Raw genomic sequence first — 12,844 nt, forward strand, 5'->3', positions numbered from 1 at the left:
AAGGGAAAAAAAAAAAAAAAAAAAAAAAAAAAAAAAAAAAGGCAGATCCTCCTGTTTCTCTCTCATTCTCCTGAACTGTTTCTCACCCATCATCTTTAAGTTACCAGGGTCGTGTTTTGGTATTAGGCAGGTTATTTCTGTCCAATGATTCCTTAAGCCAGCAACGTACAGGAATGATTATCACAAACACATGTGGAGCAATCACCGTCTTAGCGTCAGGCTCTGCATGCTGTTTACGTGTATTAACTCACCTCATCCCCATGGCCCCATGGGGGAAGTACTGTTAGCATCTGCATTCCACAGAGGAGAGAACTGAGGCACAGAGAGCTTAAGCATCTTGCTCAAGGTCACACAGAGCCAGGACACAGTCCCAGGCAGAATAGTTTCAGGGGTCAGAGAGAAATCACTCTCCAGCAGCCTGGAATCTGTCGGGGTGGTGGAGGGGGGACTCTACTTCTCTGAGTATTGGGGAGGGATCTGAGTCTGGGATACCCCAGGGGGGTGAGTGGGTAAGGGGGGCGGTGGATGGTGCCTGGCAGGTGTGGGCAAAGGAAGCACAGCTAACAAAGCAGCTCACTCTGAGAGATGCCAGTAGATGCTCATGAGCCTTTCAGAGATGAACCGGCATCCTGCATTTTAACCAACTACAGTTTATGGACAAGCAGAAGGGAAGGAGAGGGTCCTGGTGGAGAGAAGGGGAAACATGGAAGGAGGAGTGAAAAGGGACGGAGGACAGAAGAAAAGGGAGAAGAGCGGGGAAAGATGCTGAGGAGTTTAGGGAGAGGACCAGACAAAAGGCTTGCTGGGAGGAGGTGGGAGGCGATAGAAGGGGGAGGAAAAGATGTAGATGGGAAGAAGGAATCCTGCTGTAGCCTCATACAATTCCTTTGCTAGGTCACATGAGCAGGAAAGTTGGGCCAGGTTGGGGACAAGTGGTCTGTACACAGAGGCCCGCTGCGGCCATCTGCTCTGGGGCAGGGGAGGGGCTCCTGCAGCCATGGGGCGGTGGAGGGGGGCTCCCACCCCATCTCACTTCCATTGTTCCGGGATGAAGTTTTCTTTGCACAGTGACCCTCCACCCTGCGTTGCTCAGAGCCGGCCCTGGGAATATGAAAGGATGGGGGGAGGGGCTGAGAGGGGAGGGCAAGCAGAGGAGGAGGGCTGTGATCCCCACGGTCTGCGCAGGCCTCCATGAGGTTTTCAGTGCGTCTTTGCTGCGATGCTGCTTCTCGGGTCCAGACCCTCCTAGGCCTTTCTCCCCTCCTTCCTCGTCTCTCCTCAAGCTCTTCCCTTGAAATCCTGGTAAATTTCAAGTCCTACATTTTGCTTTGTTTGCCCTCCCACTCCCTCTGAAACCTGCCCTGGAAATGCAGGCAAACACAGTTTGGATCAAGGCTGCCGGTGACCGGATGCACCTTTACAAGGTCACTCAGCTGTGCTTTGAGTGTCCCCGGGCCAGGGTTGGGGAGTATGCCTGCCTGCTCTCTGAGGTGCCCCTGCATCCTAGGAGGGACACGTAGGGTGGGTATCAGAGCTGCGGGAAAAGAAGAGAGTTTAGACAGATTCCAGGTTATGAGTGGTACCTAATGGCCTCCATTGTCGCCACAGAGGAGGTGATGGCAGGTGTCGTCCTGCCGGAGAATCTCAGCTCTGTGAGCCAAATGGTGTGTTTGCCCTGCTGTGGCGTAATTTCAGCATACTGTCTGATTTGGGGTTATTGCCCACCCCTCCTTTAGAGGAAGCGATAACATGGGGTCTGCCAATGGTCACCAGAGGAGAGACAGGCGGAGTGGGCTCTGAAGTCGCGTAGATGTGTGTGTAAATCCACCTCCCACCCCTTACTGTCTAAGGGACCACAGACGTTTCACTTAAACTCTCCAAGGTGAGAAAGCCTCGGGCTTTGAGATGTTAAGGTGTTTTCCCCAGGTCACACAGGATTCAAACGCAGGCCGTCTGACTCCAGAGCCTCTGCCTTGATAATAGGGTTGGTGTAAGGGTTACGTGAGTTGATATGTAGATTGGATAGAACTTGGCCTGGGGTAAGTCCATGATGTATAATGTGAGGAAGAGGATGGAAAACCATCGTCTGAGAGCTGTGTGTGACGCAGACACATCAAGGTTGTGATGGGGGCACAGAGCAGAGCGCTAACCCTACCTGGGAGAGTTCATGAGATCCACCACCCTCACTTTCCAGATGACGATGCTGAGACTCAGTGAGGTTGAATGTGCTAATTATGGGCAGCCTGCCTGTGATCAGAACTGGTGCTTCTGGGTGAGACAGTGGTGCTCCTGTCCCAGGCGGGATGGGCAGGGTCAGTAGGCTGCCTCAACGGAGCTGCCAGACAATTGCAATCTGAGTATGAGCTCACCACACATTTTACTCCAAATCTCCATCCCCACTGAGTCAGTCTGAGCTGCTGTAATTCAGTTGGGTGCTACTGCCCATGCCCATTCTTCTCTCTATGTTGTTCTACTCTCCGATACTCCTCTGCCTCCCTCGGTGACTTTTTTCATTTCCTCCCCAACTCATCTGTCGCCCTCATTCCTGGAAATGTCGTCACTCTTGTGTTGTTGCTTGAGGCCTCCTTGTCTTGTGCTGCGCAATGGCTCTCCCTCCCCGGCTCTCCAGTCATCACTGGCGCAGGCGTCCCTCGGGCCCCACCGTTGTGCAGAGCTGGAGAGTGGACCACTGTCTCACATAAGAATGCTGGCTCTAATCCCACTACTGGGCATGTACCCTGAGAAAACCATAATTCAAACAGTCATGTACCAAAATGTTCATTGCAGCTCTATTTACAATAGCCCGGAGATGGAAACAACTTAAGTGTCCGTCATCGGATGAATGGATAAAGAAGATGTGGCACATATATACAATGGAATATTACTCAGCCATAAAAAGAAACGAAATTGAGTTATTTGTAATGAGGTGGATAAGACCTAGAGTCTGTCATACAGAGTGAAGTAAGTCAGAAAGAGAAAGACAAATACCGTATGCTAACACATATATGTGGAATTTAAGAAAAAAAAATGTCCTGAAGAACCTAGGGGTAAGACAGGAATAAAGACACAGACCTCCTAGAGAATGGACTTGAGGATATGGGGAGGGGGAAGGGTAAGCTGTGACAAAGCGAGAGAGTGGCATGGACATATATACACTACCAAACGTAAAATAGATAGCTAGTGGGAAGCAGCCGCATAGCACAGGGAGATCAGCTCCGTGCTTTGTGACCACCTAGAGGGGTGGGATAGGGAGGGTGGGAGAGAGGGAGACGCAAGAGGGAAGAGATATGGGAATATATGTATATGTATAACTGATTCACTTTGTTATAAAGCAGAAGCTAACACACCATTGTAAAGCAATTATACTCCAATAAAGATGTAAAAAGAAAAAAAGAATGCTGGCTCTGCAGCTTGGCATCCTTGCTACTTGCTAACTGTGTGACCATTGGCAAGCTATTTAACTTCTCTAAGTTTCATTTTTCTCTACTGCGAAATGGTGAAACTATCAGGACCTATGCTGTAGATTTGCCACGAGGTTCACAATGCATTTGGTGCTGCACCTGGCCCCAAGTGAGTGCTCAATACCTATTTGCAGTGGTTATTTTAAAAATGCCTTCTCTAACTTCAACTTTTCTTTACCTCCAGCTTGGCCTCTTCCTTTTTTAGTGTCCCAACTGCTGGTGCCTTCCTGCTCTCCAGGTTCCATTTGCCAGCCTGGAGCTGATGCTCCTGTCTTTTTTTTTTTTTAATTTATTTATTTTTGGCTGTATTGGGTCTTCATTGCTGCGCATGGGCTTTCTCTAGTTGTGGTGAGCGGGGGCTACTCTTCCTTGCACTGCCTGGGCGTCTCATTGCAGTGGCTTCTCTTGTTTTGGAACACAGCCTCTAGGTGCGCGGGCTTCAGTAGTTGTGGCACGTGGGCTCAGTAGTTGTGGCTCGCGGGCTCTAGAGTGCAGGCTCAATAGTTGTGGCACATGGGCTTAGTTGCTCTGTGGCATGTGGGATCTTCCTGGACCGGGGATTGAACCCGTGTCACCTGCATTGGCAGGCAGATTCTTAACCACTGTGCCAGCAGGGAAGTCCCTATGCTCCTGTCTTTGAATGACGGGCACACCCCAAAGCTAAAAGGTCTTGCTCCTTTCCTGGTGCATCGTAACACTCTCCAGGAACCGAAATCTAGGTCTTCATAATGGTTTGCCTATTTCCTACCAGGGTCCTATTCTTTTTTCCAGAGTATCTGTTCCCAGACTCTTTTCACTGTCATAGGTGTCCCCACCACAGTACATACTACATTTGTAATTATTCAATTAATTATTTTAAATGATTGCTTAATGTTTGTTACACTAGACTAGCTTGCAAGTTCTGTGAGGTGGTGACTTTATATGATTTGATTCTACTGTATCTCCAACATCTGGCACGTGGAGGCAGACTACCTGCAGGGCCTTCATCCCAAATTAATAAAGAAGATCAAAGCTGTTCAACCGTGATGCATCTCAAATATGTCCCTTCCTGGACCATTTCTCTCTATCTCCATCCGCCCCCCTCTCTTTCTCTACTTTTTTTTTTTTTTTTTTTTTTTTTTTTTTGCGGTGCGCGGGCCTCTCACTGTTGTGGCCTTTCCTGTTGTGGAGCACAGGCTCCGGACATGCAGGCTCAGCGGCCATGGCTCACGGGCCCAGCCTCTCCGCGGCATGTGGGATCCTCCTGGACCGGGGCATGAACCCGTGTCCCCTGCATCGGCAGGCGGACTGTCAACCACTGCACCACCAGGGAAGCCCTCTTTCTCTACTTCTGACTTTCAGGAAGTCAAGTTCATCCACTTCTTCTTGAACCCTTTCCTTCTTTAGAATCTACCTTTAACAGATACTATTCTTTTGCCCCTTTAATTGCTCTCTTCCCTTGCTCTTTCCCTTCTGCTTGCAAACACACCTGGAAAGATCTTGCTTCAGAGTCATATGGACAGTAGGGAAACTTGGCTGTTCTTGCCAGCTGTGGACTGGAAAATTTATCTGACTTCGTAAGTTTTAGTTTCTTCCTGTGGAAAATGAGAGTGGATCATTTGTGCTATCTATGGATCAGAGTTGCTGTGAAAATAAATTGAGCTGCTGTTTGTAAAATCTCCAGCAAAAATCATGGCATATAGTAAATAAATAAAACTCCCTGCCCCAGATCCTAAACAAATAAATAAAAACTGTATCATTTCCATTTCCTACCACTTTCTCCAGCTAATATCAGATGGGAACTCCTTCAACATCCTGCACCCACACTAGAAACTTTCCTGCATCTACACGCAGCCTTTCCTCTTTTTCTCCATCACAACGCTGTTCTCAGGCCTATTTCTCCTACCTTCCTGGAGGCAACATATTATCAATGAAACTTTCTTTTCGTTAACTTCAACTCCTCCAGCTCAACAAGTCTTTTCTGGCCAGATCAACGTTTAATCATACCCAAGGCTATCTTACAAAAACCCCACGACACACACACACACACACACACACACACACACCCACCCCAGACCACTTTCCTGACTTCTTGTTTCCCTCCAGCTGTGCTGTCTGATCTCTCTACTCCCCTTCTTGCAAGAGGCATCTGAATTCATTGTTTCAACATCTTCCCCCCTCATTCCCCACTATACTTACCACAATATGACTAGGGATCTCATCACACCACGAAGACTATTCTTGCCAGTGGTTGCGGAACCTTGTCGCCGAGTCTAAAGACCACCGCTTCTCAGACCGTATCTATCTTGTGACCTCTGGGTAGCGCTGGACACAGTGGCCACTTCCTACCTGAAATGTTCCGTTCCCTGGCCTTTTGGAATGCTGTGTTATCCCTCTGTCTCTGGCTCTTTCACAGGCCTCTTGGTGTATGTCTATCCTACAGGTAGGCTCAATAATTTTAGCATTATTGTTATTATTATTAAACACTAGTCTTACTAAACTATTTCTGGTTACTCAAATAAACCTTTCTTAATTGTAGGCCTCCGTGCCTGTGGTTCCCCCTTTCTGCAAGTCTCTTCTTCCTCTTTCCCTTCCTTTTTCACTTAGCTTCCTTCTCCTCAGCTTCACATCTCAGCCTAGAAGCTTCTTCCTCCTATAAGACTTACCTCTCCTCCTCAGCTCTGGCTCAGGCGCCCCCCACCCCGGGTACTTTCACAGCCACCTACGCTTTCCCTAGCATATCACTTATCATCTATACCATAATTACCATAATTATGTTATCTTGGCTCAAATTGCTCTTTTACTGAAAGTTCTGTGAGCACTTAGTTGTGCCTGTGCTTTGTGCCCAGGCTCCTAGCAGAATGCCTGGGTCACATAATGGGTGAATGAATGAATGAATGAGTGGAGATGGCCTTACTGCTGTGTTGGATTGGTAGTTAGGCTATCTTTTGGTTTTTTGTTTGTTTGTTTGTTTTTTGCGGTACGCGGGCCTCTCACTGTTGTGGCTTCTCCCGTTGCGGAGCACAGGCTCCGGACGCGCAGGCTCAGCGGCCATGGCTCACGGGCCCAGCTGCTCCGCGGCATGTGGGATCTTCCCGCACCGGGGCACGAACCCGTGTCCCCTGCATCGGCAGGCGGACTCTCAACCACTGTGCCACCAGGGAAGCCCTATCTTACGTTTTTAAATGCTGCATATTATTACTTGTGTGAACTCAGCCAATCCACTTCTCTAAGCATGTTTTCCTCATCTATAAAGTGGGAAGAAGTAAAGCAACGTTCCTGAGGATACTCTGCAGGTGTTATCTCCTTTAATCCACACAAAGACCCAGCAAAGCTGAGATCTGCTGCAAGGAGATAATGTCTGTACCTTGGGTAGGGTGAGGCCACACACTTTCCCTAGCAGGGTGATCCTCAGTAATAGCATCGAGGAAGGCAGAGAGGTAATTTTCTCCATCTCAGCTTGCTCACAAGCACCCATTTTTGCCTGATGGAAAGCACAACACAATCTAACACAAACAGCAAACAAAGTTTTCAATTCAGGTTTAAAAACAACAGGCTCTTCAGAGTCACTCTTCTGAGTCACTTTACATTTGCCCCTTTAGATAAACGCATAGTGTTTTAGGGTTCCCCCAGCCCCGTGCCTTTTTCTTCCCACACCCTGAGTGCAGTGGGAAGGCAGCAGGGGAGGGCCTCTGGCCCGTGTCCTCCCTGTGTCATGGATCGTGTCCCTGGCTCTTGTCACCTGTGGATCGGTCATTGCTCCGAGGCCACCTTGCGGAAGCAGCCCCGCCCACGCCCCTTGGCTCTCCAGGGCACTGAGTCTCCTCAGAGGCTTCCGCAGCTGCAGGTGGTTTTCCCTCCCACCTCTGCCTGTAGCCTCTGACGGGCATGCTAGCTCTCAAACCCCTGTTCTTTTAGAGCCTGAGGAAACTTCTAGAGCTCCTCTATGAGAACTTGGAGGAGACAAGACATGGCAAAAAGAGCACCCACGAGGGATTTTATGGACAGCGATTTTATGATTTGTTCTCTGATGTATCCTAAGATTTTGAACAGTACTTTGTTTATGAGTAGTTTGTTCTTTTTTAATTGTTGAATTGAATGAATGCTTTTCAGAACATCTCTCTGCCTAATTAGTGCCACGCCACTGCTTCACACTCACTTTGATTCTTAATTTATCTTGGATTTCTGTGCCCTCCTCTCAGTGTTTTGAACCCAGTGCAGGAAGGAGGGGCAGTGGGGCACTGAGCAGACCTTTCGTAAGAGTCTAAACTGTGTTACTCTCCTCCTGCCTGGCACAGGGACGGTTTTATTTCCAACCTGCCTGATGGGAAACAACCTTATATCATATTCTGCTTTCTCCTGACTCCTTGTCTTACTGTTAAGGTGACCAAGTGTCCTGGGTTTTGCCTATGGTGGTCATGGTTTACGTCTGTTGTCCCTGTGTAATTAACAGAAGTGGCCCCCTTGACTCCCAGAAATGTCCTGGCTGGGGTGATAAATTTCATGGCCACCCCTACTTTTGTTAAACACTTTAAGCTCAGGCCTCCAAACTTAGATTTCTTTGTGATTTAGGGTTTAGCTTTGGGATTTTCATCAACACCCTTTTCTCTCCCAAGTTCCTGGCTCTTACAATTAAAAGTCTTGACTTTTATAACTATGGTTCTAGTGTGGACATTACGATGTCTATTTTGAAAGATAAACAATGACTTTTTAATTAGGAGAAATAAAAATGTTTCAGAAAAGTAAAAACAAACAGTTAAATATGTCAACCACATGGCGCCATCAGTCCATGGAATGATGGTGGACAGTGCCCGGGCCTAGCACCTATGGATGGACCTTCGATGCTCAGGGGAGTCCATCACCCAGAATAAAGAACTGTTAACATATTGTCCTTCTAGTAAATTTTAGAAAAGAAATAAAACATTATAGCCAGAGTCTTTTTTTAAAATTAATTAATTTTATTTATTTATTATTTTTGGCTGTGTTGGGTCTTCGTTGCCGCACACGGGCTTCTCATTGTCGTGGCTTCTCTTGTTACGGAGCACGGGCTCTAGGTACGCGGGCTTCAGTAGTTGTGGCATGTGGGCTCAGTAGTTGTGGCTCGTGGGCTCTAGAGTGCAGGCTCAGTAGTTATGGTGCACCAGCTTAGTTGCTCCACGGCATGTGGGATCTTCCTGGACCAGAGCTCGAACCCGTGTCCCCTGCATTGGCAGGTGGATTTTAAACTACTGCACCACCAGGGAAGCCCCCAGCCAGAGTCATTTTTAACCAATGCAGTCACTCCTTTATTTTAGGCTGTATCTGTCCTTCCTCTGAGGACAGTTGCTAGAAAGCTAGAGCTCTTATTTGATTTGAGGAGCATGCGTTAAAGGTTAAGATAATTTATCAAGACTATTTTAATATAAAAAACATCAGCTGAATACATAGGCTATCAATGAATGCTGTTTCCCTTTCCAAATCTATGTGATAGCACTACTCATTCCGATCGGAAGCTCTGTTTGGCAGTATGCGTGACATTGATTAAGAAAAATGCAAGGCTATGTTTATCGTTAACTCGTTTAGTAGAAAAATTATAATTCATCTTAATTAAAATGTATAATTTGATAGGCAAGATCTTTTAAAACAAGGCATCCATGGAATTAATCATTAAACTATGGGGCCTCAAAAGTTTTTTAAAAGAGGCTGAGAACCCCTTCCATATAACAGAATGGTTTTACAGACTGCATTTCAGTGGGTGTTTACTTTCAGACATTTTTCTGATAATAGTGAAGGATTTGCCCTGAGGCATTCACTCCCCCCCCCCACCCACCCCCCCATCAGTTTGTCTTGTGACAGATTGTTTTTTCAGGTTGGTTGACTTGGATTGGTGCAGGGAATGGATTACGTATATTACTTTGGCCTCATTAGAAACACAGGCTCACCAGTAGACCCAGGGGACAGCCAACTCTGCATTAGGGGACAGGCAGTCACCACCCAGGGCTGATTAGAAGCGACCAGGCCTTCCCATAGTCATTATTCCTATGGCTTCCTAAACATTTCTCCAGAATATCACTATGATCCTTGAATGAAAAGCATGGCTTGCCTCTGACGGTACCTGTGTGTTTAAGAGAATGGAGTCTTCAAGAGGATGTGGAGGAGAGCAGTGAGGGCTGGACAATCAGGGCCACTCTTGTGTTACGACTTCCTTTCTTTCTTCTACAGTTCTTGGACTTAAGCCTCTTCCTATTTCCCTTCCTTTCCACTTCCCTCCACGTCCACAGATGGGGTGGCTGCGTTCCGCGCCTTCCTGAAGACGGAGTTCAGTGAAGAGAACCTGGAGTTCTGGTTGGCCTGTGAGGAGTTCAAGAAGACCAGGTCAACTGCAAAACTGGTCTCCAAGGCCCATAGGATCTTTGAAGAGTTTGTGGATGTGCAGGCTCCGCGGGAGGTGTGTTGGCAGTGGGGTCTTGTCAGACCCCCATCCATTGCTCTCTCTCCTTGCTGGGGTTTGAGCCAGGTTTGATGGGGACTTTCTTCTGATATGAACCTCACTGCTCTGATGGCTCTGGATACAAAAGGGATCCCTTTTAAGGTGCAGAGCCCAAGGATTCTATAAAAAGGAACTCTATTGGGAGTATTTTAGCTGTCTGTCAGTTAAACATGTCCAGCAGGAACTGTGTCTCTAATAGGGATTCTGCAAGACAGACGCCAGTAAATCCATGTTAGTTTTCCTAGTGGAACGCAGCATGGAATGGGCATGTACTTTGGAATCTTGTTCCAATATCAGCTCCACTACTTACTCGTTGTATGATCTTGGTCAAGTTACCTGGTCTCTCTGTATCACATTTTCCCCAATGTAAAAGGCTATAATATCACCTTTCAAGACCACTCTGAGTATTAGGAGTCAAACACCTATTCAATATTTGTCACTGCTTATTAATGAGTAATTATAGTCATTTATATTATTTTAGGATCATTTATTATAATTACTTATAATAATAATATGAATTTCTATGTACTGCTATTCTGAGTTATAAAACAGAGTTTTACCTGGGAGAGTTTTATAGGAGACAAATATTTGTTGTCTATGAGTTTAGGTGCATTCTATACCTAAAATTCTTCAATTATGCTTTGACTTGGGATGTAGGAGGTCTTTGGCCAGTGGCCAGAAAGCTGCAGGCTCCTTATACACAGGGTTGGAACAGAGATGTACATTCTAAACATAGCCTTTCTCCCTGGGGTATTTGTTTCCTTAGCAGCTGAGAAAGGACAAAAGAGCAAGCTTACTTTAGGGAACCCACATTCATGCTTGTCTCTGGTTTAACTCTGCCTGACATTGCAAAGACCCATGGATTAAGAGTTGAGTAATTTGGGGTCTTGCCTTGGCTGTTACTAACTTTCCAGAGTAAATTAGACCAGCTTTTTCATACCCCTTTTCTTCAGTATCTTTATCTATAAATTGGGACGAAGAATATCTGGTCTTCAGACCTCACAGGATTCATCCTGGGATCAAAAGGGATGACCTTCAGGAAAGCAGTTTATTAATAATTATTAATATAATAATTGGCCCTTGAGGGCCTGTGACCGTGCTCTCTGTTTGTGTCTCCAGGTAAACATAGACTTCCAGACCCGAGAAGCCACAAGGAAGAACATGCAGGAACCATCCCTGACTTGCTTTGACCAAGCCCAGGGAAAAGTACACAGTCTCATGGAGAAAGACTCTTACCCCCGGTTCCTGAGGTCCAAAATGTACTTAGATTTGCTGTCCCAGAGCCAGAGGCGGCTCAGTTAGACCTCAGATGGGGACTCTTGGAGATCACCGGCTTTCCCCTCCCCTTGCTGCCAAGACCATATTCTAATGTGAAATGTCATAGGTGTTCAAAAGCAGTGGCATTTAGGTTGGGAGCCCGGGAGTGAGGAAGGGATGAAGGGCCATTCCAAAGTATGATCCAGCCACCAGAGCTCGGACTCTATTCCATTAACCCATGTTTGTGTTTTGGTTAGTGGTAGCACCTTGTCGCTGTCACCCTTCTCTGGGTCGTCGGCAACTTGCCCTCCATAATGCCTTGGGTCATCTCCACTGAGAAGGCAGATATGCCATGCTGGGCTAATCTGTAAATAATGCAAATGCAATTTCCACCACTTCCACACCCTCCTCAGTTAGGACTCTCGACTCTCTAACTTGTCCTATACTCTTGGGAGGAAGAGCTAGAAGACTCTGGCTCACGTTTGTGATTTGCCATCACAATGTAATAGCCGGTCCCGCGTGCTGGGACCTCACGGTTTAGGAGAGAGGTCTCGGTGGAATCCCAGGTTTCTAGCACTGTCACTGATAGGTGGCCTCTGAGAGAAGGGGCACACTCCATGGAGTTGGAGATTCACAAGACTCCCATACCCTTGCAATTCCAGAAAGGGTCTTCTTGGGAGATGTCCTTCACCACTTCTGATGTGGAACTGCTATTGAGAAAGAGACAGCTTGCAAATCTTCCTCAGTTCTACCAAGAAGTTTTCCCGAAGTTGAATGAGCAGGGAATGTAGCACCAGTAGATTTTTGTGCAGTGGGCCACCATATAACCTCTCTGTTGCTTAATGTATTCTCTGCCCTCACCTCCCTGTGGTATCACACATCACTGATCTCTTAGAACGATGGATGGCTTGGTAAAGGGAGGTGAATTCCCTTAGCATGGACAGCTCTCACAGTGCCTAATACTTTTCCTGTCTCTCCCTCTTCCCCCCTTCATGCAGGTCATGTAATTCCGATGGGGGAGAATGGGAACTTAGGCTGTAATTCTCTTTCCAGCTTGCTTCCTGGGAGCATGCTTTTTTAGAAAGGTTCCTCTCGTGAGGGCCATCTTGATCAACAGCTTCCTTCTTGACTTTTTGGGATTGAACGTGGAACAGGAGGTGAGGCTAAGAAGATCACTGTGAACATCTGGTTGTAGAGAACCTTCCTAAGACATCTTCATGGTATCCCGGTGCTGCTTTTGGAAATACATCAGGAAACTTTTCCCTGGAGGATGAGCAAGACACAGGAAACTTACTCCAGCTGTCCGGGAAAAAGCTGACTTTGGCCCAAGACTGCAGTGCTGAGGAGATGAATCCTCAGCAGAGAGACCAGAATGTGGAAGAGGAGCCTGGGAGAGGCTGGTCCCTGGGTGGACTGAATCACAGAGAACGTGCTGGAGGTACTATTGGGGTAACTCACAGCCGATGGATTTGGATTCACTGCAGATCTCCGAAACTTTCAGCTTGACTAAACGAAACAGTACACGATTAGGTGTAAGCTCTGGAATGCAGGTGATTGAAAATTGGGCTGAAGCAGTCTCCCCGTGTAGCGGGGATGAGCCTTTTCAGATGTGCGGGTGTTCCAGGGCTTGCATTTCTGTCCAGTAACTTTATGAATCTCTTCCTTCCTTGGCTGCAGC

General features: G+C 47.1%; 1 protein-coding gene across 1 annotated transcript in view; it reads left to right on the plus strand.

Annotated features, from left to right (window-relative positions):
* The window catches only part of RGS8 (regulator of G protein signaling 8), a 22,062-nt gene extending 10,851 nt beyond the window's left edge, over nucleotides 1-11,211 (plus strand). Inside the window, exons 4-5 of the mRNA XM_024732537.1 lie at nucleotides 9,701-9,867; nucleotides 11,029-11,211. Of these exons, the coding sequence (XP_024588305.1) occupies nucleotides 9,701-9,867; nucleotides 11,029-11,211 (350 nt within the window). The remainder of the gene's footprint in view (nucleotides 1-9,700; nucleotides 9,868-11,028) is intronic.
* Nucleotides 11,212-12,844: the final 1,633 nt, after the last annotated feature.

This window comes from Neophocaena asiaeorientalis, unplaced genomic scaffold (assembly GCF_003031525.2).
Source record: "Neophocaena asiaeorientalis asiaeorientalis breed wild unplaced genomic scaffold, Neophocaena_asiaeorientalis_V1.1 scaffold119, whole genome shotgun sequence".
Taxonomy (NCBI): Eukaryota; Metazoa; Chordata; class Mammalia; order Artiodactyla; family Phocoenidae; genus Neophocaena; species Neophocaena asiaeorientalis.